We start from the raw sequence: 25,835 nt of genomic DNA, 5'->3' as shown, positions 1-25,835 counted from the left end.
CTCAATTGCTTTCCTGGGTTTAAAAGATCTACACATGAGAATAAAATTACATGTTGCAGAACTGAGCTCAGAGACCCTCACTGTTTCTCTCTCCATTAGAGTTTGACAGTTGCTATCTTTCCTTCTCTCACTTTTCATTTCCTGCAAAACACACACACGCATGCACGTGCGCGCACACACACACACACACACACACACACTCCATCACATCATTATCAAATTCTTCAACTTCCTAAGTAACTTTCCTCAGGTCTCTTTAAACTTAAGACAAAACACATCTTGAAATCCATTGATTCTTGACTTCCCAGGTTTTATAGTTTAAATCTATCTCTCTTAAAAGATTATGACAGAATTTTCTAGCTTGATGCAATAGCCTGTGAAATCTTTTTACATTTATTTTATCTAACTGTGTAGAAGCCTGAGACTGAAGATTCTATAAATAGTTACAGTCATGTACAGTGTAATGATGTTTTGGTCAATGACCAGTAAGATTGTACATATGATGGTGGTCCCATGAGATTATAATGGGGCTGAAAAATCCCTATTGCCTAGTGCCTTTTTAGTCATCATAATGTCATAGCGCAAGGAATTACATGTTTGTGGTGATGCTATAGTAAACAAGCCTACTGTGCTGCCAGTTGTATGTGTGAGACAGAGAAAAACGTAGCAGAACCATCTAGGAAAGCCTGATCCTGTGAAGTAGGCTGGGTCCTTGCAGGGATCATGGAGAGGCCCTGGGCTACCTGGAAGAGGTGGAGGCCCTAACTCACCAGCCAAGGTCAGAACTTCACCATGATCTTCCTTCTAGGTTTTTTTTTTATCATTTGTTGAATAAATATTTACATTTATAGCACTTTTTAGGAAATTATATATGCTTTGTCCCAGACTTTTGTTTCTTGCTTTTCATTTTTGAAAAGATAATTGAACCAAGTCCCTGGTCAATATTCACTATGATGGTTCTGACACTTTGTTTGATTAGAACAGAAAGTATATCCTTTGATCCGAACCCGATTTGCCACCCCGTGCCTAAGTTACCAAAGTCAGCAGGTTGCTTTGGTGTTGGACTGTCACAGCTGAATTTTCTCAAATGTCATTTGATTGGCAAATATTGATCAAAGGCCTTGCTCTCCCAAGCTCGATGCAAAGACGAATGTGCTTTGGCCCTTTTCTTGAAGAGCAAGTGTCTTAGTGCTCAAATTATGACAGCTGGGGTTGATTATTCCAAGGTCTGCTAAGGAGGAAATTTTTTGTCTGCTCTCAGAATATCATTGTGGGAGTAGTGTCCCAGAGATGGATGTGTATTTGGGTGCAGTATTAGCCGATTGACCTGGAGGTCAGCAGACAAGGGCATCTGAATGATGCCATCTGACCCTGAGTCAGCTGGTTGCCCTCCTCGGGCAGCTTCCTCCTATCATAGGGACCCTGCGAGGCTGCACAAGGCAGCACATATGAAACCCTGCTGGGGCCATGAGGGGCCAGTTTGTAATAGCAGCACCAGTAACAACTCCGGACCATGTGTCTGCGGTTGTCACACAAACCCATTCCTGTCTCTCAATGGGGATAGAGAACAACTGGTCAATATAATTTCCTATGAGAAATTAGCATTTTTATTTCTCCCACCAAATTGAAGGCTTGGGTCTAGCAGGTAGTTTTGGAGACCCTAGTTTTGAAAGAAAAACTAGTCTTACCTTCTTGAGAGAGAAAATTCTTCTTGACAGAGGGGCACATAGCAGCTGGAGGTGGGGGCTCAGCTGGAGGTGGGGGCTCAGCTGGAGGTAGGGTCTCAGCCCTGCCTCTGTGCGTGCCAGCTTTTCCCAGGCCTCATCTTTCTCTCAGCTCAGGTCTGAGAGAAATCTCCTTTGAAACCAATAGTTTCCCAGAATCTCCTCCGCTACAGCAGTGAAAACAGAGACATGCTGTCCCTCAGCCCTACTTTGTTTCATGAACGAATAGGATTTATTGAAGCGATTATCTTTGCAGGAAATATATAAATATCACTGGATATAATTCCAGGCTCCCTTGTTCCAAATTGGCTGGACGCCTCGTGAAGCGAAACATCAGCCTCCAGGAATCAGAAGGTCATTGCTGGCAGGAGATGTGTCAGGAATCAGCCCACCTATCTATTTCCACCCAGCAGGGCATGTGGTCAGGTCTTCTGGACTACAGGACTCATGGGATTCATGGTTCATTACAGGGGAAATGGGAAATGATGTGTCTGGCAGTCACTTGGCCGGGCCTTTTGTGCCAGCTCAGGGTGGACTCATCTTTCTCTGGCAGAGTAACTTTGTGGTTACCCCAAAGTATTTTAGAGGCTACTCTGGCGCATCTTTAGTGACTGATTGCACAGTGCTGACATCGAGGGCATACTGTCCTCTTGCCTTCTGGCTAGTTCCTGCTTCCTTCTTTCATCTTATAGCCACTAACTGAGGATCTACTTGTGCCAGGTGTACAATGGACCAGGGGAAGCTGGCTTCTATGGAAAGGGCCAGGGAGTCAACACGTTAGGCTTATGGCCACACGGCCTCTGTCAAGGCTACTCAGCTCTGTTGTCGAAGCACAAAAGCAGCCACAGATGATATGTGGATGAATGAGTTTGGCTGTATGCTGATAAAACTTAATTTACAAAATCAGGCAGTGGCCTTGGTTTGGCCCACAGGCTGTAGTTGGCCAACCCCTGCAAGAGACACATGGGGACCTAAGTGAGATTTAATGACTTACAGTCTGATGATTAATGTCTTAGTGTTAATTTACGTGCAACGGTTAAGAAATAAAAACTGAGCGAAATGGTCTACCTGAGCACCTGATGCCCACTTCGCTAAGCCAAAATGACACCAACTCTGGGCTCTCTACAGCTCCAGAAGAGATTAGAGTTATGTCCAGTTTTATCTAAAATTCAGAAACGAAGTTTGTGTGATTTAGCTAAGACTACAATAGATCACAGTTTTATTTGATTCAAACTAATAAGAATTATTTCATCCTGATTGAATAGTAAAGATTAGAGAGAAAATGAAACTGAACCACTGTTGTTTCTGTGTTAGGAAAAGTTTTAAACTAAGTCTTTGTCACTGATTTGATATGACACTCAGCTGGGAGTCAGTTATGTTCTAGAGTGGACCTGGAGTGAATATTTGTGTCCTCCCCACACATCCATATGTTGATACTCTAACACCCCATGTGATGGTGTTTGAAGGTCAGGCCTTTGGGAGGTGATGAGGTCATGAGGGTGGGCCCTTCAGCTGCCCTGTATTGACCAATGGGATTAGTGCCCTTATGAAAAAAGACCAGAGCTTTCTCTCCAACATGTGAGGACACGGCGAGAAGGCAGCCGTCTATAAGCCAGGGAGAGGTCCTCATCAGAATCCAACCACGCTTGCACCCTGATCTCTGATTTCCAGCCTCCAGAACTGTGAGAAATAAATGTCTGCTGTTTAATCCACCAATCTGTGGTATCATGGTAGCCTGAGAAGACTAGGAGAGAGGTAATGGTGAAATGTGCTTTCTTAGACCTGGCTGGCCGGCCGTTGAGCTGGGCTGGACTTAGATCAAGACAGTGTGAGGCTAACTTTCAGGTAACCCATGAACCTAGACCTTTTCAGCAAAATATTAATGTTGAGTCTGGAAGGGCATTTCCACATGGTTTATAGGAATGAAGAAGGGTGACTATTCACAGGGTTGATCAATCAGAACCTGAAGCTTGTCATCTGCACGATGGTGCAGTCACATGGATTGCATTCACATGAGTGTTGCTGGAACTGGCCTGATTCCCCGGGGAACAGGTGCTGAGCCAGAGCTGCTGACAAAGGTGTTATTGGAACAATACCCATGAAGGGAAGGGAGGAGTGGAAACAGGCAGGGGGGCTCCCAGCAGAGGGACTCCAAGGGGCGGAACCGGCCCTGACCCATAGCATTGCCCTGTCATTGCTAGGGCCTGAGGAGGGCTGAGGGAGACCCTCTATGCCAGCCCTACCCAGTCTTTCTGGTCACCTGTTTCTACAGCTCTTTCTACCATCTTCCATGCTCTCTACACACATCCTGTGCTCATGGGAAGATAAACTCTATGAGGACAGAGACTCAGCTCTATTCTCCATTGCTTTGTATTCCAGAATGGGCCTGGCATATAGTGGCACCAGTCCGTCAGTAGTTGCTGCCTGGGTGAATAAATGCCTGACTGTCCTTATCTGTTGCCGGTGTCACTGGTAGTTTTTTACTCTTTTCTTTTTTTAGGAATGCTTTGAGAAATATGATTAATACAGTAACAAAACTAAATACAGTTATTTTCATCCTAACTCATTTTATAACACAGATTATATAGTTCCATTGGCATTTTACCTTTCTGTGTACCCCTTGCCATTCTCTACAATAATGATTATAAGCACTTTGTAATTGTCAGTTTGTCTCCTTCACTAATTCATAGTTTGGCACTGTGTCTGTTCCATGAATGTTGGGAACAGACTCATGGATGGACAGTTGGGTAGGGCCATAGATAGGTGTATGCTTGGGTGGTCGGTAGATGGATAGATGGATGGAAGGAGGGAGGGAGGGGATGGATGGATGAGAATGGTTGGATGGATAGATGGATGAATAGAGAAATAGATGGAGGGATGAAAGGTTATTTGGATGGATAGATGGAGGGAGAGAGGAAAGGAAGAAGGGAGGAAGGGGGAGTATGTATGTATAGAAGGATGGATGGAGAGAGGGGTAGATGAATGGGTGGATGGATGGATGGAGAGATGAATGCATTGATGACTGAATGATTAAATGAGTAGATGGATCGTTGGGTAAGTAGATGGATGATTGGCTGGTTGGATGAGTGAGTCAATTAGTCTGAAATCCATCTTGCTCCCTTCCTAGTTGAAAATATGTTTTGCTTTTAGAGAAAGGGGCAGGAAGCAAGAGGTCTTCTTGTTGAGAGCTGTAGAGGTTCACCTTAAAAGTTCATGCAACCACCTCCCTTCAGCTGCCCTGTATTGACCAATGGGAGAAGTGTCAACCCAGCCTGCAGGGACAGGGTGCCTGCTCCCCTGGGTCATGCTACTCACCTGCCTCCTGGATACAGGGGCCAGGCTACTCTGGAACGAGCTATGGTATTTCCTTTGTGTTATTTATCTGGCAGGCTCTAGTTGGCTTTGGCATCTCTCCTTTGGGCTCAGAGCCTGTGGCAGACAGGCCTGAAATTGCCTCTGGCCACTCCTGATTTGGAGATGAAGCTGTAATATTCCATTTGTGTTTGTTGCTAGGAACCAAGGCCCCTCACCACAGGAAGATGCCAGTTTTACACCAGTGGGGTGGGATACTTGCATGACGTTTACCAGACGGAGGTAAGCAAGAGCATGGGTTGATGTGTCTGGTTTCACTCTGCTCATCTGTGGATCCCATAAAGTTTTCTGTGTCCCTAGTCAAAATCTGAATGTTTGGACTCTGACAGTTCTCGTCATGTCTTCCCTCTGTGCCAAGGGGAGGCATTTGTAGCTCATGCTTCGTTTCGAGCTGGCTTTGATATCTTATGCGTTGTATTTATTTTGGAATCACAGCTGCTGACTTGTCTTCTGTGACCCACGACAGTCCTAGAAATTTACTTGCTGAGTTGGGTGTGGCTTTTCTAAGGAGCACTTTTTATTGACTTAATCACTGTAATAAAAAGCTAGGAGACTACAAGTGCATTTGCCAAGAAACTCGCTGCCTATCTCTGGGCCAAAGACATCTACAGGGTGATTTCATTTCTATTTCTAGCTGAGTGAAGTGCCAGGAGTAACAAAGAGCACTGTGGCACACCATCTTCTCTCAGGCCATCCCAGGTGGCCATGTAGCGCCTTTTGTCTGGCTATTTCACTCCAGTTCTGCACAGATTTGCTCGTTTAACGAAACACAGCCTCAAACTGCATACAAATGTCAGAGAAGCGGGAAGAGTAGCCAGGAGAACACAGGCTGTAGTTAATGCCCTGCACAATTGCTGGGGGTGCTCCATAAACCATGGGGGAAGAGGAGGGCATTCTGCATGCTGAGGCATAGTGCACTGAGCGGCTGACCTGAAGCTCCCTGCTGCCCCTCTCCAAGGGAGGTGACACATTTCTTCTCTAAAGGCTGGTCTCAGCATTCACAGCCCTTCTCCTGGCCAGAGGGAGCCCTGGGCCCTTGTCCTATTCAGAGGGAGTCATGGGCTCTCCAGGCTCTCCATATGCACCCGCTGCCCCTCTGCAAGCCCTCGTGCTGTCTTTCCTTCCTTCCTGCTCACTCTGTGTTCAGTCCACTTCAAGGTTGACTATTTCCCTCGGCTCTTAGGATCACAGAGAAGCATGGCTCCCATCCTGACTGCCTTTGTCAGGCCTGAGGACAAGGTTATGTGCAGGGCTGCCCCAGCTCCATTCTTCCACCAGGGGTTCTCAACCTCACTGTCCATCACAATCATCCCAGGAGCTTGAACAGATTCCAATGCCGGGTCCCACCCTATGGAAAGGGTTCAGTGAGATGGGGATTCATAAGTTCCCCAAAGATTCTGGAGCTGAAGCTGCCCACACAACTCAAACCAGCTGCCAGCAACTTTCTCTGTAAAGGGTCAGTAATACTTTAGGATTTACAGGCCGGGTAGTCTCTGTCTCAGCTACTCAACTCTGTCTCTCCAGTGCCAGAGCAGCCACGGGCAATGTGTAAATGGATGCATGGCCATGCAGAGCTTGGCTGCAGGCCCCTAGTGGCTGACCCTGCTCTAAGCCACCATCCCCTGCTGTTGCTCTCCATACTTCCCAGGAGGGGACAGCTCCTGGTAGGGGACACCTAGGTTTAGGGTCAGGGTTAGGATTAGGTTTTTCGGACTCCAGCTCCCCATCCTGCGGCTCTGACCTTCCCACAAGCTGGTTGCTGGGCTCAGAGCCACGCGTTGCCCTTCTCCTTCCTGCCCCTGCCCCGTGCCTGCCCTTGACTTTTGTCTCATCGGTCCTCCAGGTCTCACCTGTGATGCTTCCCAGCTGCAGTCCCCTTCTGGGTATAAGTCATGCTGGGGCTATTTTCATGATTCCCACTGGCCTGTTTCCGGTCACTGCCCTTTTTGACTGTTTACCACACCATTTCCAAACTAATCTTCCCACTACCCTTCTCAAGCACTCCAGAGTGCCCTGTTACCAATTTGGGTGATTTCCAGAGGTTAACCACAGAACTTTGAAAGAAAGGCCACCTGCCCAATGGGCTACTTGAGGCACAACTGAAGAGGGGCCAGGTTCCCTAAGGCTTTCTGACCCAGTGGAGCCCCAGAGAGGCTCTGAGGACCTCTCGGGTCTGGCGTGCCCTGGGCTCTGCCTCTTGGAACCACCCTCGGCTGCTGCACAGAGTTTGGAGAACCTGCTCGAATCCCTGTCTGTCATTCAGTGTACAATCCTCCCTCAAAAGCTCCTCCTCTTCCACAGATGTCACTGTCCTCCTTCTGAAATTGGGGTAGTTTCTGCCCTGCTTACCTCCCAAATGTGGGTGAGACTGCTCATGCCCCTGCATCAAATTAATGCTGAGGGAAGGAGGAAATCACATGTTTTTGCCCCAATCTTGCTTCTTTAACGTCAAATGTCCTCCAAACATTTGCGGCCCAAGGGGAGGCCTCTGTGTGGTTTAGGCAGGGGTCAGCTTGGTTAGATCAGGCTGCTGGGAGCTGTACTCTCTGTGGCAGGAAGAGTCTTACCTGGAGGGGCCCACCAGGAGGAGGTTCTACCTATTCCTACCTGGAAGGATCCCCATCTGGAGGGGTCCCACTTGGAGGAGACCTTAACTATCCCTGCCTAGAGGAGTCCCTGACTACCATCACCTAGGGGAGTCCTACCTGAAAAAATCCCCACCTGAAGAAGCCTTTACCTATTCCCTGGAGGGGTTCCTGCTGGAGGAGTCCCCACCCGGAGGCATCTCTGCTTGGAGGCAAGGTGCTCGGAACCCTGTCTGTCTCCTTGTCGCACAGCGCTGTCTGCCTGGGCTCCTTGGCATGGCTGAGCCTGTCCCTCTAATTCCTCCTGTAGGGCAGGGCCCTGCCAATTCCCAGACCTGTTTCACCTGGAATGGGGGGAGGGAGGGGAAGGTCAGGAAATGGAGCTCAGGATGGGGAACTGCCCCACTGACTGGGGCACAGCAGCTGGGGCTTGGCTGTCAGGGAGGCCTGTCCGCTCCGGGGGTGAGAGTGAGTGGGCACGTGGGGGTCAGGTCTCTGAAACCTGACAAGGTCTTTCTGCTTGCAGGTCACCTGTCACTTCCTGAACAGCAAGTGCCAGCTGAAGGTGAAGAGCAACACCTGCTACTGCTGTGACCTGTACAACTGCCAGAGGTGAGTCTGGCAGGGAGTGGGGTGGGGAGGGTGCCCCAGTGATGGCCAGGACCCCCACTGCTCCTGGATGCGACCATTGGGAGCTCCCCCTTCTGTCCCTCTTTCCTCCTTCCTTCTCTGCTCTTCCCTGTCTTGGACACTGAATCTACCTCATCTCCCTTAGCTCTCATTTACGTGAGGAAAGGGTGTCAGCTCCATTTCACAGATGAGAAACTGAGGCTCAGTGATGCAGTGAGGTGTGGGGAGGAGAAGCATTCTAGTAGCCCCACGATTACATCTCTAGCAGTGAGCTGTGCCTCTGGACTGTGAACTTCAGCAGCGTTTCTCAGTTTTTCTTCTCAACCGTTAGCTGATAGGACAGTTGGCTAAGTGGGGCTGGAGTTGGGTATTTCCCTTGATAATACCGCAGCAGGGTAGGCTCTGGTTAACCAGCTTCGCTTGAGGACAGGCCTTGTTAAGAAGAAAGAACACGCTAGTTATTTCAGAATGGTTCCTTTCCCTCCCTCTGCTGGAAGCCTGAGGGCATTTTTCTCTGATATTTACTGTGAGAACCTGGTTGAGCTTCTGGAGGTGAATCTCATGATATTATGCCCCCCACCCCTTCTCACCCCCATATGACTGGGTCCCCTGCCGGTGTTAATGCTCAGACTTGTCCACAGCAGTCCATTCATTACAGGTCAGTTTTCTACCCTGGCCCTGGTTCCATGGTGGTGTCCGCTTGCTCTGGAAAGCTGGGCTCCCTGTATCCGCCTGTGTGTATCTCCAGTCTGGGAGACAGTGGTTTGTCCTGTGACCACCCCTCTGATGATCCCAGAAGAGTTGATGTTTCAGTCTGTTCAGCTTTTTACTTGTTGTTACAGCTGAGTGTGAGCTCTGAGCCCCTCACTCGTGGAATGGAACACTCGCCCTATCGTCTTTTACATTTCGTATCAATATCTTGAACACCTACATTAAAGCCAAAAAGAAGTTTAATGTTTGCTTCTTGGGGACCCCTTCCCTGAATTGTTGAAAAACCCAGGGGTTTAAGCTGCATTCCCCTCCTCAGGAAGAGGGTTCCATCCTATTTCCAAGACACAATGGAGGAGCAGCACGTGTGTGGATCATGGTGGCTGCCACCAGCAGATTCTTGTGACCCAGGCTGCTGGTACATGGCCACGAAGCTGTGGTCCAGGGCCCTGCACAGACCACTTCATGTTGTGAGGGCCAGGATGAACCTCTTCTGCCAGGGTGGCTGGGTTAGGAGAACTCAGCTGTCAGCCTTTGCGCCCCACTTGCTCTGAGGGTGACTCAGTTGGGGTCCTATTGCCCTTTTTTAGAGCCTATGTTTGGGGAGTGGGCATAGTGATGGTGCTGTCCTCCCTGCTCAGAGGCTGGGTTCTTTCCTTACAAGGACACCCAGGCTCCCTGCTGCCATGGCCTTGGGGTACAGCAGGGTGACGCCTCTCCCTAGCATTACCAATAGGACCCTCAGGGCCTTCATGAGCTAAGACCCAGAGCTTGTCGGGATTTGGTTTACCTGGTCCCAGTATCCTGTCCTCCCAGCCCCGCTTTGTCACATGCGTGGCAAGATCGCCTCCTCGAAGGCGTGGGTGACGCTGTTGTCCTCTCCCCATGTGCAGCACCGAGTACTCTCCCACATACTACGAGTTCGTGGGCGTGAGCGGCTGTAAGGACGTGCTCCACCTCTACCGGCTGCTCTGGGCCTCGACCGTGCTGAATGCCCTGGGCCTGTTCCTGGGCATCGTCACAGCAGCTGTCCTGGGGGCTTTCAAGGACATGGTGAGTAGTGCCGCCCAGGAGCGGGGCAGCCACGGCATTCCAGACAGACCAGGCTTTGGGGCCCACGTTCTCTGAGGCAGGCATTATCCTCTCTCACCAATGGGGAAACTGAGGCTCATGAAAACCACCAGCCATACTTATAATGTTAGCAAGTCTTCACTGGTTTTTTCTGGAAGCAGATCCTGTTCAAACACTTTAATCTCCTCTGCCCTCTCAGGCTTGTGTTACATGATCCCATTTAGGAAACGGAAGTTCAGCTACAGAGAGAGAACCGGAACTCGATGCTCTGATGTGTCTGTCTCCAACTTTTCTCACTCCAGTTGCCATTGAATCACTGGAGCCTCTGATTTGGTAGATGTGGGTGGTGGGGTGGCCAGGGTCCGCATTTTCCTAGAGTCGATTCTAATGTGAGGACTCTGGAGAACGGGTGCTTTAGAGTTTGGGCCTCAAGTGTCAGCCGCTCCAGGAAGGAGCAGTAACTGCAGGGGCCGTGCTGTGAAGGCCGCTCTAGCTAAGTCCCTCCCGCAGGGCTGTGCCCTCAACTCAGTTCTCTTTCCACGGGAAAACGCCTCATGAATGGAGCCGGCCAGGCAGAACCCTCTTCTCCCACCCTCTCCCTGTGGAACCTCTTAGTTTCAAACTAAATATTCTCACACAGTGCACGAATGGCACCTTCTGTAACAAGTCTTTTTTCATTCATGGAGGTGCCACAGGCAAAGGAGAAACCCGACAGTGTCACTGGTCAGACACCAAGGCGTGCACATAACAGCTCATAGACAGAAAGCCACCCACTGTCGCCTGATTTTATCTCTAAGGCCAGTGAGAGCACACATGCAGACAGGTCCTCCACAGGCCAAACCAAAACCTGCCTCCACATGTAAATCTCTTCCTGAACGATCTCTTGCTACTCGGCTATTCTGAAGACTTTAGTCATTGACTATTTTTAATAGCTTAGCCTGGAGCCCTTCTGAGATCGGTGATTTTCTTGAAGTTTTCATTTCCCTAGATAAAACCCAAAATACCACGAGAGATCCTGGTATTCCCTAGGAACCAAACCCTTCTCCTGGCTGCCACCCTGGAGGATGCAGACAACTTCCCCCAGCTCTGGCCTTGGTCGCAAGATGTCGTTGAACTCATACAAGACAAAAGTCGCCGGTCACCATGCCTTCAGCAAAGGCTCCAATAGGTGTAGCAGCTCTCCCAGGTCAGGGTACCTGGGGTCTATAGAGAGTCCCACAGGGAACCTTCCGTGAAAACCCTCAGTACAGGGGCTTTTCCTGCTATAGCTAGTTCAAAGTTTCCTCTCTTGGCAGGTTTTCTAGGAGAAGAGAGAGGTTAGATTGGAGATTGGATGCCCAATGTGTCTGGTTAGAGTTCCATCTTCCCTTCAAGCCTGGGTGAAGGTTGTTGGGACAGCGGTCAGGCCGGTGGGTTTTCCAGAAGGGGCTTTTGTATTCATTAGAGTTTATAATAAAATTGCGGGGGAGTTCTGTCGGAACGTAGTGCTGCCCAGAAGGGCTGCTAGTCACATGAGACCACAGACTTGTGTCTAAACTCTGCTCTGGACAATTTTCTTTCTCAAGCCCCAAGCTCTAGGGTGTTGTAAGAAGCAAGAATGGTAATCTCTTAACATTTTACACCTGCCTAGTAGATACTCTTATAAGCTTAACGAATTTTATACTTTAACAATTATTTTAAGGAACGAAGGCCCTTCATGACCAGCTGAAAGCTGTGTGTGCCCTCTCAGCATGTGAGGGCTTCATATGTAGGTCACCAGATCCTTGTCACGATGTGGGTGCCAGAGAGGCATTTCGTATGCCCAATAGGCGGGGCATGAGGAGTCTCTGGGGTCTGCAGAGGGTCTCCTGAGGCTGATGCCTCGTTAATGTGGTAACACTTACATACACAGACATTTCAATTCAGCCTGGTGAGGAAGAGTCTGCACTGAGCCTCAGGTACATAGAGAAATGCAGGTGGACAGTCCCGTTGTCCCAGCTGGGGTCTCTTCTTGGTCCCTCACATGGCCAAGCTCAGGGGTAAGAGTGATCAGGATGAGACTGAGCAGATGCGAGGAGTGAGGGCCGGGCTTCCTAGCGCCCCCTGCAGACAAAGAGACCATCAGTTCTCCAGAGTGAAGCCGGCCACGCCACAATATTTAGCTCCCTTATGGGAGACCCCACTCCCAGTTCTGCCTCACTCTCCCCAAACCTCAAAATGACACAAATGCTGAGCATGGGTCTCTGGCCCATGACGTCCTCTGTGACCCTCAACCCTCAACCTCCACCATGCCTGCTCGGCCCAAGCCCCCAGGCCTCTGGCTGCAGCTGTTCCCTCCATCCAGGATGCTCCCCAAACCCTCTGTGGGGCCCAGTTCCAGCTGTGCCAGGACAATTCTTAGGCCAGCCTGGTGCACGTAGTAGGCGCTCAACAGTGTTTGTTCATGGATATGGCATCATGGCAGCTGGGAGTGTGGGCCTCGCCCTGAGTTTTCCATTCTTTCTGTCTCCCTTGTTTCGTGCTGCCCTATTCACTCCTCCAAGTTTAACTCTCGAAACAATGAAATTCAGTGGTGTGCAGCGAATTTGTGCCGAATTCCCGCTAGAAGAGCACATAGTGCTGGGCCTGGCAGGGATAAAAATTACAATTATTATTTAATCCGTTCTCTTTCCAGGGGAATGCCTGCATACCCGGGGGATTAGTGGAGGTGGTGTTTGAGCGAGGGAAGGTGGCCCCGGGTCGGGTAAGGCAGGAGGTGAGAGGTGGGTTAGCAAAGCGACTGCTCCTGCACTGACCCCCAACGTCCCTCCTTGGCTGTTGGGGGGGCAGCAGGAAGTGGCAGCTCTGGGCGAGTCTCTGCTCCCACCGCCATCTCCTCTCGGCTCGCCTCCTTCCCGGCTGGTTAGCATCGCTCTGGAGCTCTGAGGCCTGGTTCTAGGTTCCAGACTTCCTTTGTCTCCCCACCACCACTCCTCAGGACCTTCCGTGGGTGGTGATGAGTTTTCAGATAAGCCACCTCTGCTGTCTCGGCCTCTCCCTGTCATGGCAGTGCCTGCCCCAGGGGTGTCAGGTGTGGCCCAGATTCTGTCTTCTTAGGGAGGGATGCACCTCTGGTCTGGGAACCCCTTGAGCACCCCATGTGAACGACTGGCTTCCCTCTGGGGTGGGGTTCATTGTAGGCCTGTCCTCTCTAGGGAAGGGGTGGGTGGCTATGAATCAGGGCCTACGTCCTGTTCTCTTTTTGAGAACTGCAGCCTCTGAGTGAGCTAACGAAGCACGAACTCTAGGAGTTTGGAATGCTTTGGTGTTATTTGCATTTCTCCAGAAATCCGTGGGCTGTGGTCACCATGGGTGGTACATGTGGGAAACAAGCCAGCTCTGAGAATGTCGGTGAAGTCAACTTCCCTGCTGTTGCTGAAGCTTCACTGAAAGGTGCCTGTAACGCTACATGTACCTGGAGAGAAAGGACCAGTGGTTTTCTTGCTTTTTCAAAAAGCACCAAAGAGAGCCTGGGCTTAACCAGTCATCTTGATGGGCCCCTGGGACAAACAAACAGAAAAATAAAAAGCAATAATAAGCCTGATTTTAGGCGTTTAGTTCCAGTCCTGGAGATATTGATCTGAGGACTGCATCTTCCCCTGGCAGGCTCAATAGGAGGACAGATCTCACCTAATTGGATGGCTTGAGGACAGGACTCTCTAGAAGGGTGGCTTGAGGCCGAGGGTACCCAGTCTTTGGGAGGGCCAGCTGATATGTCTCCAATCTCTGTGGCAGGTCCCTCTGTCCCAGCTGGCCTACAGACCATCTGCTCCACCTCAGATCCTCTACAACCCTGCCCAGCAGATCCTGGCCTACACGGGCTTCTGCTCAGCACCTGCGACCCTCCCTACCTGCTCGTCCTACCCTCTGCCTCTCCAGGTAGGCCCAGCATCGCCAGCCCGAAGCCAGTCACACGAGACAGCACTGATTGGTGGAGACTCAAAAGGAGGCTTAGGTTGAAGGAAGACAGGGTGGGCCGAGGGCTTCCTTTCTTCTGATTCAGGAAATGTGGTGGTGGAGCCAGCGTGGACTGGAAAGGGGGTTAGGGCCCACCTGAGGGGAGACATGGTGGGTAACTCTGCACACTGCCCCCTCACATGGATGGACATTAGACAGCCCTGTTTGGCATTTTGGGTGTCCTTTGCTTTGCATGGTCTTGGCAACTCAGCTATTGGTGTCCTTTGGGCCTCAAGCCTTTTCTAATCCATGACCCAGTCTCAACAAAAGTGTGCTGCAAAATCCTGGCCAGAGCAACTGGAAACATACCACCTTGTGCCTGGGTCCTGTCAATATAACAAAGTTATGTAGGTGGGGCCATGTGAATTTGCCAATATCCAACCACACTTTACTCACAAAAGTGGCGATTTCATAGATTCACCCTAATATAATGCCATTGGCCTTGAGGGATGCTGTGGGAAGAGGGACATTTGGTGGTGGCGAAAACTTATTTGCAGAGCAGCATCTGCTTTGTCCTTTCATTTCCATTTGTGGTTTCAGCTTTTCCTTCTTTATATGCTAGGAGGCTTATGTCCATGCTGTAGTTGAACTAGACCCTGATAATTTGTCACCTTATGGACTCCAGATCGTGACACCACTGACACTGGGACCAGGTAGCTCTGTGGGGGAGGCTGCTGTGTGCACTCGAGGATGTTAAGCAGCGTCCCTGGCCTCCACCCACCAGCTGCCAGTACATCCCCTGTTTTTATAAACAAAAAATGTATCTGGATGTTGCCTAGTGTCCTCAGGGGCAGAGGTGAGAACCACTGGCCCAGACAACTTATCCAGGCTTCCGTTATGGAGTGGGGCAGCCAGATAAACTTAGCATGTGTTCTTTTGATCATGTTGATGAGAATACCAACCATCAACAAGTTCTAGGAAGTTTACAGTATTAAAATATGTGAGGAATTATGTTTCTGTGCTTGGGTGGGGGGTGCTGTGGATGAATGGGGCGGGGTTGGGAGATTCAGGTCCTCGTCATTTGTTATGAAGTCATATGTCAATTGAAGGGACCAGCATTAGATGAATGGTCCTTGCAGGCAAGCAGCAGTCGGGGCTTTCGATAAGTCTGGCGCCTGAGTTTGGGGTGCTGGTTGAGTGTCCTGCTCTTGCAGGTAGGATGTGTGCCATTTGTGGGAGTGTGGGATGTGGGCAGATGGTCACCATCCATAAAACACAGTGCTGGTGAGTGAATCTGCTTTATTTCAGCATTGTATTCTGTCCTCATCTACCTTCAAGGGTCTCTGGCTCCTCAAAAACAGCAGATGTCCTCTCTTTACCTTCCCGAGGGAGGCCTGGGCTCTCTTCTCAATGGCCTAATCAGCTTTTATTGCCAGCACATGTAAGAGCATAATTTCATATTCATCAATAATCAGATTTCGAGGGGAAGACAAATCAACGAGGCTTCACCTGTTCCCTTAAGAGAAAAACAACGGAATCGATGCTTCTGTTTCTGCTGACCAACAGAGAAAGAAAGGGAATACTTTAAGTGTTCTGTTGAAGCCATCAGCAGCAAAAAAAATTACTCCCACATAATAGCAAGGCTTGAGACAGGCTATTGGGGCCTGTTTTGAGCAGCTGGCCAAAAAAAAATCTTAAAGGGAACCTACTTTCCTTGCTCCCAGCAGTTGTCTGGTCAGGAAAATCAGGGAATGGCGTGGCATCAATGAATTTTTATGAAAAAGGACACAACCAGAAATTTAGCTCACATCCTGTAACTAAGAGATTTCTTGTTCACTCTCCTGGTGGGGGCGCCTGTGCGGGCAGAGCTTGTTCCTGGTGAGGCCCTGTCTGCCAGTGTAATGCACTCTGTAGTCTCTGGTATTTTACTCCTTAGTTCATGGCAGTTTAATCTGTGGTTCCTGGTGGTTTACTCTGTGGTTCCTGGTGGTTCACTCTGTGGTTCATGGTTGTTTACTCTGTGGTTCCCGGTGGTTTACTCTGTGGTTTCTGGTGTTTTACTCTGTGTTCTTGGTGGTTTACTCTGTGGTTTCTGGTCATTTACTCTGTGTTCTTGGTGGTTCACTCTGTAATTCCTGGTGGTTCACTCTGTGGTTCGTGGTGGTTCACTCTGTAGTCTGGAGTGGTTTATGCTGTGGTTCTCTCAGGTGTTCATTTCCAGTGAAGAACTGAGCAGACACATGGATGGTAGGATCTAGGAGCTCCCAGTAGATAAGAGAGAATGTTCTCTAGAGGTTTGCTTTGTCTCTGTGGTCAGAAGAGTGTGAGTTTGAGAGAAAGAATAAAATGAAAGTGGGCAGGGGCTTTGGGCTGTCAGATCCTGAAAGCCTGGCTGTCACCCCTGAGCAGGGTGACGTTCTTGGCTTCAGCTACAGCTCATGAGGATATTTTCTTTGGAGAATTCTGAGGTCCCAGGGCTCCTGGGACTCCTCAGTGGGGAAGTCTCCAGGAAGAGTTACAGCAGACAGGCTGGCTTGTCAGGGCCCTGGACGCCTGTCAGGCAGAGAGCAAAGGAACCATACAGCACTACCGGTAGATCAGAGCCCTTAAACACTCACCCTGTGTTATTTCATAAAAGGGATTGTTTGCTTTATTTAGCCAAATGTGGGTTTTAAGTAAGTGTTTTCAACCCTTAGAACTTAAGAAAAAATATTAAGAGGTTTGTTGGTAGGTGGAACAAACTGGAAATTTTATTGATTTAACATCTGTACCATGCCCCAACATTTTTCTCAGAATCACTTTTACTTGAGTCTGTGTATTAGTCAGGGTTCTCCAGAGAAACAGAACCTATAGGATGGATGCGCATATATAGACATAGACATGGAGATATATATATATATATGTATGTGTATGTATATGTATATGTATGTATATATATGTATATGTATGCACGTCTATGTATATACATATACATATACATATACATATACATCATATATATATACATACATATACAGAGAGAGAGAGAGAGAGAGAGAGAGAGAGACACACTGAAACCTACAGGGCAGGATGGTGGGCTGGAGACCTAAGAAAGAATAGATCTTGCAGTTTTGAGTCCAAAGGCAGTCTGCTGGCAGAATTCCCTTTTCCCGAGAACCTCAGTCTTTCTCTTAAGGCCTTCAGCTGAATGGAGGAGGCCCACCAACATTATGGAGGATGATCGGCTTGACTAAAAGTCTGCTGATGTCACTGTTAATCACATCTACAAAATACCTTCACAGCAATATCCAGACTGACGTTTGACTAAACATCTGGGCACCGAGGCCTGGCCAAACTAACCCGTAAAATTAACGATAACACTACATTGAAAATGCTAAGTTCTTGTTTTTTGTTTTTTTGTTTTTCCTTAAAGTATGAAGTATTGGGTGAACCCGGGGGCTCTCAAATGATCTGGGCAGCCTTCTCCTTGGATACATTTGCACTTCTGTGTGTCCTGGTGTCAGTCTGGTAAAAGGCCAGCAGGTGCTCGGGGCTGGGAAGTCTGAGGAATTCCACAGATGGGAGTTTCCACAGGTGGCTGCAGAAGCAGAGTTTATGCAAAGGAAGCCCCAGCTAGGCAGGATGGGCTTGCTCTCCAGCCTCCCTAAGTATGTGCTCTGATCAGCGAGCCTTCTCACTAGAAGGGCCTTGGTTAAGTGGGTGATTCTGGGTCTGGGAAGGAGCCTGAGCCCCAGGAGTGCCCTTGGAGGGGCGCTCTGCATGGACTGCATGTGTGACCAGCCCTCTCCGCTGACTGAGGAAGCCTTTTCTGTTCAATTTTGCAGCCATCCAGCAGCTTCCCAGCCTCGTCCTCCACTGACCTTTCTCTGTCCGAGGATGCGCAGCCTCCGTCCCAGTCCAGCTCTGGCTCTGGGCTTCCGCCCAATGCCCCTCCTCTCTATGTCCCGGCCCCTTTTCTTCCAGGGGAAAAGCCTCCCCCCTACGCACCATGACGCAAAGGGAGTAGATTAAAAAATATATATATATATTTTGATTTGTTAAAAAATGAAGCAGCCTCTACAAAGCCTACTGCTATGGCCAATCTCCTAGAGACATCAGGAGAATGTTCCAGATATTCGTGCCCTCCTTTCCTTCCTGGGTACATCTGAGGCAAGGAGAGGCCAGCACCAGTGGCGAGGACTGAGCCCCAGGTGACCAAGGCCCAGGTGGTACCTCTGCTTGGCTGCCTCATTCAGCATGTAATCCAGACACCCTATAGAGCTAAAACTTCTAACTGGAGCTGCCTGGCTCTGGTATTCTGTCATCACTTACAAAAGAACAAGTTTCATTCCCTCCTAATTAGTTACTTGTTATTATTATTATTTTGCAAAGGGAATATGGCCGGTGGTATCCACGTGTAAGGATAATTTTTAAAAGAAATGTGTTGAAGAATGTTTATAGATTTATTTGTGTCCTCAAGAAGGGGCAGAGTGTCCACCCTCAGTGCTGTGTTCTCCTGGCATTTATTTGCTCGGAATGAAAAGATGCTTTGGCTCAAATATAAAACGCTGTTTCTGAGGCCTGAGAGTTGACCGCGGCCTGTGTGTGTTGTCTTTTCTAAATCCGCCATCACACCTGGAGAGGGGTTTGCTACCCGAGGTTGTGTGTTTCCTATTTAAGGCGTCTGGGTTTCCAACTGTCATCCTTCATGGAGTTATCTGGGGGCTGCCCGGTCTGCTCCGTGGGGCACCTGTATGGTTACCCCTAAGAGTCAACCTGTGTTCTAAGTGACCATGGGAGAGGGCAGTTTCTGAGGCCCTTCCGCCGGAACCTGGGGTGCAGAACAACAACTATGGACCGATGTGCGCCCGCCTGCTGCCGGACACGCCTGAGGCAGTAGGTGAGCATAGACCTTGTAAATGATCAAATCCGGGTTGCCTGACAGACCAGAGTCCCTAAATGACAGTCTTGAATCAATGGGGAGAAGAGATAAGGGAGGGGGAGAGAGAGAAGGAAAGAGGGAAACGAGTAAAGACACAGTCTCCTGCTCCCCCTGCTGGCTATGAACGCAATTCTGTGTAACAGGCAGACTATCCTCAGCCCCACATAGAAACATCTCACATTCAATTTTCTGAGCACATAGTAAGTTTCCTCTAAAGAAGGCAACCAAATACATTCAAATAAGGAAGTGACACATGTGGAATGTAGCAAACACAGGGTGAATCAGTCCCCGGAAATCTGGCTAATTGATCTTGGAAAGGCTATTGATTACAGAGCAGAAGCAAAAGTCCTGGTCACTGGCCTGGTGAGACATTTTCAGTTAGTATGAATACTATTTTGTTAAATTTAAACTCACGTGCCCAAGTGTTTTCCAGGAGAACCTGATCTGATCATGGCCCGGCACAGCCTTGGCCTCTGTAGGAACAGGATGTGGTCCCCTTCTTCCTATTTGCAAAGACAGGAGATGTCCACCCTCTGGGTTACTAAATGGGGAAAAAGGCACTTTGTTTCATTTTGTCATTAAAAGGAAAGTTCCTTTTGTGAGTTGAGACTGTGGAGAGTGGGACATGTAGCCACACGAAGACAGACTAATGCAATGTCAGAGCTTGGAGGTGGGCCATCCGATCACCGATCTGGGGAGCTGAAACTGGAGTGAGGGCCACTAGGCATAAAGGGCTGACCCTGGCCTCAGTCTGATACATCTAACTGAATATTAGTAATAATAATAAGCTGGCAGAGCCACCATGCTGCCCCTGTAGCAAGTACCTTTGGGGTCACATAGCAAGTACCTCGAAGAGCAACACTCTTCTGCCTGGAGTTTAAGAACCAGAACTGTTCAACTGAGTCAGGAGTTCTTTGCAATCCAAGACATTGAATGCATTGGTGGGTTCCCTGTTCCATGAGCACCTGGACAGGGGAGAAAGATTGGCTGCATGAATCCTGAGCATGTACAGAGCACCTGCCAGACCTGCGGAGGGTGAAGGGCCACCCCCTGGCAGGCTGGCCTCATCAGGATCCATGCTGCCCCAGGTGCTAACAGCAGAGAAGCAAAGTTGCAGATCTAACAGCAAGCCTGTGCCAACTGGACCCAGGCCACCAGCTCCCGGAAGGCAACTGAGTGCCAGACAACACAGGGACAACCTTCGACCTCTACACATGACCCAGGGCCAGAGACATGCAGTGGCGTCAGTGTTTCCCCAGACTGTTCATACCAGTGTTACTCAAACTCACTTCTGTCTGCCCTGCGAGGTGTTTTAATCTAGCCTAGAGCCAAGAGACTGATAAAAAATATTAAGCTCCAAGCCCAACAATTTTGCTCTTGTCCACAAAAATGTCTTTATCCTTTGCCCCAACCGCAAAGAATGTGAACAATTCAACTTCCAGCCTGGGGTGGCTCCCACGCTGCACCTCCCTTCCCCCAGGTCCCAGGACACCTCCTCCACTGCCTGCAAACTGCAAGTGCCCACACATGGTCCCCAGTCTCCAAAGTACCTCCCCCACCCCCTTCATACTGCATGTGCTCACACCTGGCCCTCCAGTCCCCAGGAACAGCTCCTTCACCCCTGGCACATAGCACCAGACCATACCCGGCCTGCAGTGTATCCTGGATGCCGTTCCCTGGATCAGGGGAGACTGTCTCTGCCAACATCTGTGCCTCACAGTGACAGCCCCTGGCCTGGCTCCATCTGAGTCTTGATGATCCGCAGGATCTGGACCTGCAGCTCTGATGGGGTGGGTCTTCTGCTGAGTTTACCCCACTTCATTCCTGATCACAGATTGCAGTAGGCACTCAGGGGACCTGGGCTGGAGGCTGGTGGAGTGGGAGGTGTCAGGAAGGCTGCTAATGGGTACAGGTTTCCTTGTGGTGTGTTGGACATGTTCTGGAACTAGAAAGTGGTGATGGTTGCACAACCTGTGACTTAACTGAATTGTACACTCTTAAAGGTGAATGTTATGATATGTGAATTGTATTTCAGTGAAGAGGAATGTGACAGGAATGCATGTGAAGCATTTAGGGCAGTGCCGGGCTATGACACACACTCACTTAACAAGACAATTGCTATCATCGTCACCACAAAGAATGACCTCTAGTCGGGTCTCGAGCAGCCTGTGGTCACCCAGCACTGCCCTCCCTCCCTACTCCCGTCATGTCCCCAAATCTGCAGTCTGATTCCACCACCTTGATCGTGGAGATGAAAACGCAAAGGTGGCAGCAACAAAGATGCCCTCTGAATTTTAGGGGAAATACTGGGCCAAGTTGTTCTGACTCACAGACGGAGAAAAAAGTCCAGGGGACAGGGCCCTCGCTCCATGGCCTCTGAGGTGGCAATAGTTACATATGCATGTTAATTTCCTCTCCCATTTTGTAAAACTTTTTAATTGATGAACCAACATTAACACATCATTATCACCTGAAGTCTATAGTTTACATTAGGATTCACTCTTGGTGGTGTACATTCGATGATTTTGGACAAATGTATAATGACATGTATCCATCATCATAGTATTATGCAGAAGAGTTTCACTGCCCTAAAAATCTTCTGTTTCACCTACTCATCCCTCCCTCTCCCCCAGCCTCTGGCAAACACTGATCTTGTTACTGTCTCCATAGTTTTGTCTTTTCCAGAACGTCATGTAGTTAGAATCATACAGTATGTGGCCTTTTCACATGGGCTTCTTTCACTAGTAATATGCATTTAAGATTCTCTTGTGTCTTTTCATGGTTTGATAGCTCATTTTGTTTTCGTACTAATACTATTCCGTTGTCTGGATGTACCATACTTTATCTATTCACCTACCGAAGGACATCTTGGTAGCTTCCAAGTTTTGGCAGTTTTGAATAAAGCTGCTATAAACATCCATGGGCAGGTTTTTGTGTGGACGTAAATTTTCACTTCCTTTGAATAAATGTATCGTGGAGTATGATCACTGGATCGAACGGTGAGAGTATTTTTAGTTTTTTAAAAAGACCGCCAACTGTCGTCTTCCAGAGTGGCTGTACCATTTTGCATCCCCATCAACAATGAATGAGCATCCCTTTTGCTCCGCATCATCACCAGCATTTGGTATTGTCAGTGTTCTGGATTTTGATTGTTCTAGTAGGTGTTTAGTGGTATCTCTTTGGTGTTTTAATTTGCATTTCCCTGATGACATATGATGTGGAACATCTTTTCATATGCTTATTTGTTATCTATACTATCTTCTTTGGTGTAACGTCAGTTAAGATCTTTGGCCCATTTTTTAATCGTGTTGTTTTTTTTTCTTATTGTTGAGTTTTTGTATATTTTGGATGACAGTCCTTTATCAGACGTGTCTTTCGCAAATATTTTCTCCCAGTCCGTGGCTTGTCTTTTCATTCTCATGGTAGTGTCTTTTGCAGAACAGAAGTTTTAACTTTAATGAAGTCCAGTCCATCGATTCTTTCTTTCATGGACTGTGCCTCTAATGTTGTATCTCAAAAGTCATCACCACATGCAAGGTCATCTAGATTTTATACTGTCTTCTAGGAGTTTTATAGTTTTGTGTTTATATTTAAATCTGTGCTCCATTTTGAATTAATTTTTGTGAAAGGTGTAATGTCTGTGTCTATGTTCATTTTCTGCTTGTAGATGTCCAGTCGTTCCGGCATCATTTGTTGAAAAGACTGCCTTTGCTCCGTTGCATTGCCTTTGCTTCTTTGTCACCTATCAGTTGACTATATTTATGCGGGTCTATTTTTGGACTTTCTATCATGTTCTTTTATTTGTTTATTTTTTTGGCAATAACAGGCTTTTTTTTTTTTATTACTGTACCTTTATAATAAGTCTTGAAGTCAGGTAACATCAGTCCTCCAACTTTGCTCTTCTTCAAGTACTTAATTTTAATGTAGCCCAATTTTTAAATATTTTTCTTTATTATCAGAACATTTTGTGTTTTATTTAAGAAATATTTCCCTATGCTAGGTCATGAAAATATTCTTCTATTATAAGGGGTCAGCAAAGATTTTCTGAATGCGGCAGATAGTAAGTATTTTAGATTTTGAAGGCCAGTAGGTATGTGGCAACTACTCAACTCTGTCATTTTAGTAAAAAAGAAGCTGTAGACAATAGTAAATTAATGGATATGACCGTGTGCCAGTAAAGTTTTATTAACAAAAATAAAGGTAGATCACATTGGGCCCACAAGCTATAGTTATCTACTAAATGATTTATAATTACTTTGAGACTTAAATATATACTCTACCCAGAGTTGACTTTCTGTGTTATATGAGGTAGGGGTCAACTTTGCTGTTCTTTTTTTAATGCAGTGGTTTTCAACAGGGGTGATTTTTTTCACCCAGAGGACATCTGACAATGTCTGGAGATATTTTTGATTGTCTGAAGAGCAGGTGTGTGTTGGGAGGGTGGGAGCTACTACTGGCATCTAGTGAGATGGCAGGGATGTTAGGTTACAACATGACCTAAATGCACAGAATAGTCCTCCATATAAAAAAGAATTCTCAATCAGTAGTCTTAAAAACAAACACAAAGAACAACGAACAAAATTATTGCGTCCCTTCCATTAAAAAACAAAACAAAACTCTGAAATCAACTCAGACCATGTGTCAACAGCATAATCCACTCCCAGCTCCATCTTCATAGTTCACACTTGGAATCCCCCCAGCTCCTCCTCCGTCGCTCACACTTGGAAGATATGGAACTCTCCATCTGTCACAGCCTCCTCTGCAGCCCAGCCCCGCCTGGATAATGGTGAGGATGCCAACCTGGCTGGCACAGCTGGGGAATGTATTGCAGCATTTGGCTCTGTACTTGCTATAAGCTTTTTCTTGGCAGTAGTTAGAAAAACCTCTGGCACCCAAGTGAAAGTCTAAGGAAACCACACCAGGAAACAGATGTGTGCCGAGCTCTCTCTGAACAGAGGATGGACCCTAGGTGGTCAGAAAGCCCCTAAGATGCTGGCCTCTGTTGTGTGTCTATGACGGTTCCAGAGTGTCCAGTCCCCGAGCTCAGTGTGTGTCCTCCCTGCTCTTGGCTGTCCTGGCCTTCTTGAGAGAATTTGGGATGGCTGGAGGAGACATTCAGACGGCCAGGGGAGCATTCCACAAGAACATTCCAGAGCCTCCTCCACAGTGAACGAAAATCAGAGAGCACCGTAGGGAATGCCGCAGTGACAGGGTTGAAAAACAGACCAGGCCCCCACAGTGGCTTTGGGCTCCTGAAGCTGTGTGAGGCCGGGAGGTGGACAGCATGACAGCACTGTGCTTCCCACGCTTCTCAGAGCTGTGCTTAGCGGGCTCTGCGGAGCCTTCGGGGTTGGGGTGAGACCTCCTGTTTATTGAGAAGAAGGCGTCCCTGCCTGGATCCCCCTGGTCAACACCAGCGTCCCCAGGACCTGGACTTTCATGCCCCAGATGGATGGCCTGAAGCTATGTTCTATAGCTCCCAGCCCTGGCCTGACAAGCTCAGCCTAACTGGGCTGCCCGCCTGTTCTGGAGCCAGCACAAGGGACCTTGGTTTGGGGTCCACTTACAGTGTGAGCCAGTGCACATGTCCACCTCAGTCACAGACCGAGAGTGGGGAAACCCACAGAGCTGTAGGAAGAGTTTGGGTGAGGACCGTCCTTCCACATGTGACCTTGGCTGGAGATGGATATTTCACAAGGGCACAGCTGGTTGGAGTGGCTCAGGGACTGCCTGACATGTGCCCTCTGAGCGTCCCTTATTTCTCATGCACCAATGTGGAAAATTACCTGAAGAACCTCTTGGACTAGTTTTCTGAAGTCCTGAGTCAACAGAACTTCCATCTAGATGTTGCCAAAGGTTCAGGAAAAACAGCAGAAAGGATGCCGCCGGGACAGCCTGATCGAGCTGCGCCGTGCCCCCCATGGAGTTCTGGGTAGAGGGGGTACCCCGACACACATGGGGGTGTGGGGCAGGCTGGGGAGCAAAAAGGGGGTTCAGGATTTTAGTGGGAGCCCCCAGAACACTGGTAAGTGCACCAAGGACCCCTGGTGATGCTCAGGAGAACTGACCCCGGCCGCTCTGGCCAGCCCTGCCTGGACCTGGGGGGCCTGAGCACTCCCACCTTCTTGTGTCCTCACCAAGGCACTTTTGTACCTTCACGCCTCAGGCTGGTCTTCCTTGAGGTGAAGTTGGCCTGAGGTGGGGGTGGGGGGTCCCCTCTTGATGGGTGTCTGTGATTGCCAACTCTTCCAAGAGTTGTGGAGACCCCCACCCCTTTAGGGTGGGCCAGCCATTGGGTAAAGAGGAATGAGTGTCTCCTCGAACCTGGGTGCATTCAGAGTCCTTCCACCTTGGCACTGCAACCAGGCAGGGGCCTCCGATGCAAACCTGGGGGTCATTCCCTCTTTTCCAGAGATCTAGAGGGGGAGTTTCTCCTCCCTCAGTGGTGACATGGCCCACTTTGCTTTCTGTGTGCTCATTATTTAGCTGTGGGTGGATTCTTCAGGCTCTGATCCTCCTTTCCAAACCCTGCTTATCTCTGGTTCAAGTTGTGACTTATAAACTCATGTTCAGCAGCCAGGAGGACGTGAAGATACTGAAACCCAGACTGCCTGATTTCTGTACTTGGCTGATACAGCTTTTAGGGATTAACGCCATAAGGGTAAAATGACAGGGTTATAGAAAACCTTGCAGCCGTCTGAGGAACAAGATCTGAAAGTAAACACAACCCAAACTTGCCTGACTGCTTCAGAACATACACTGGGGTTTTGTATTTAAAAATTTAAAAAATTCAGTCATGAGTACAATTCTCACCAGATGCTGGAAACTTCTCTGGGACCCTCTGCTTGAATGCCTGCCATGATGACACCACTGGCTGTGGGACACGCGCCCCCTCCACGGCGGGCATGT

The 25,835-nt window shown here is 48.7% G+C and overlaps 1 protein-coding gene across 2 annotated transcripts in view; it reads left to right on the top strand.

Moving 5' to 3' along the window:
• Positions 1–17,997, top strand: part of TMEM255B (transmembrane protein 255B) — a 35,626-nt gene extending 17,629 nt beyond the window's left edge. Inside the window, exons 5-9 of one of the 2 annotated variants that reach the window (XM_006909341.1) lie at positions 5,238–5,318; positions 8,208–8,293; positions 9,913–10,072; positions 13,844–13,987; positions 17,830–17,997. In XM_006909341.1, coding sequence (XP_006909403.1) covers positions 5,238–5,318; positions 8,208–8,293; positions 9,913–10,072; positions 13,844–13,987; positions 17,830–17,997 — 639 coding nt within the window. The remainder of the gene's footprint in view (positions 1–5,237; positions 5,319–8,207; positions 8,294–9,912; positions 10,073–13,843; positions 13,988–17,829) is intronic. The other variant, XM_025044964.1, reaches the window with a different exon arrangement.
• The last annotated feature ends 7,838 nt before the right edge of the window (positions 17,998–25,835 follow it).

This window comes from Pteropus alecto, unplaced genomic scaffold (assembly GCF_000325575.1).
Source record: "Pteropus alecto unplaced genomic scaffold, ASM32557v1 scaffold13, whole genome shotgun sequence".
Classification (NCBI taxonomy): domain Eukaryota; kingdom Metazoa; phylum Chordata; class Mammalia; order Chiroptera; family Pteropodidae; genus Pteropus; species Pteropus alecto.
This window is presented reverse-complemented; position numbering and strand designations above follow the sequence as displayed.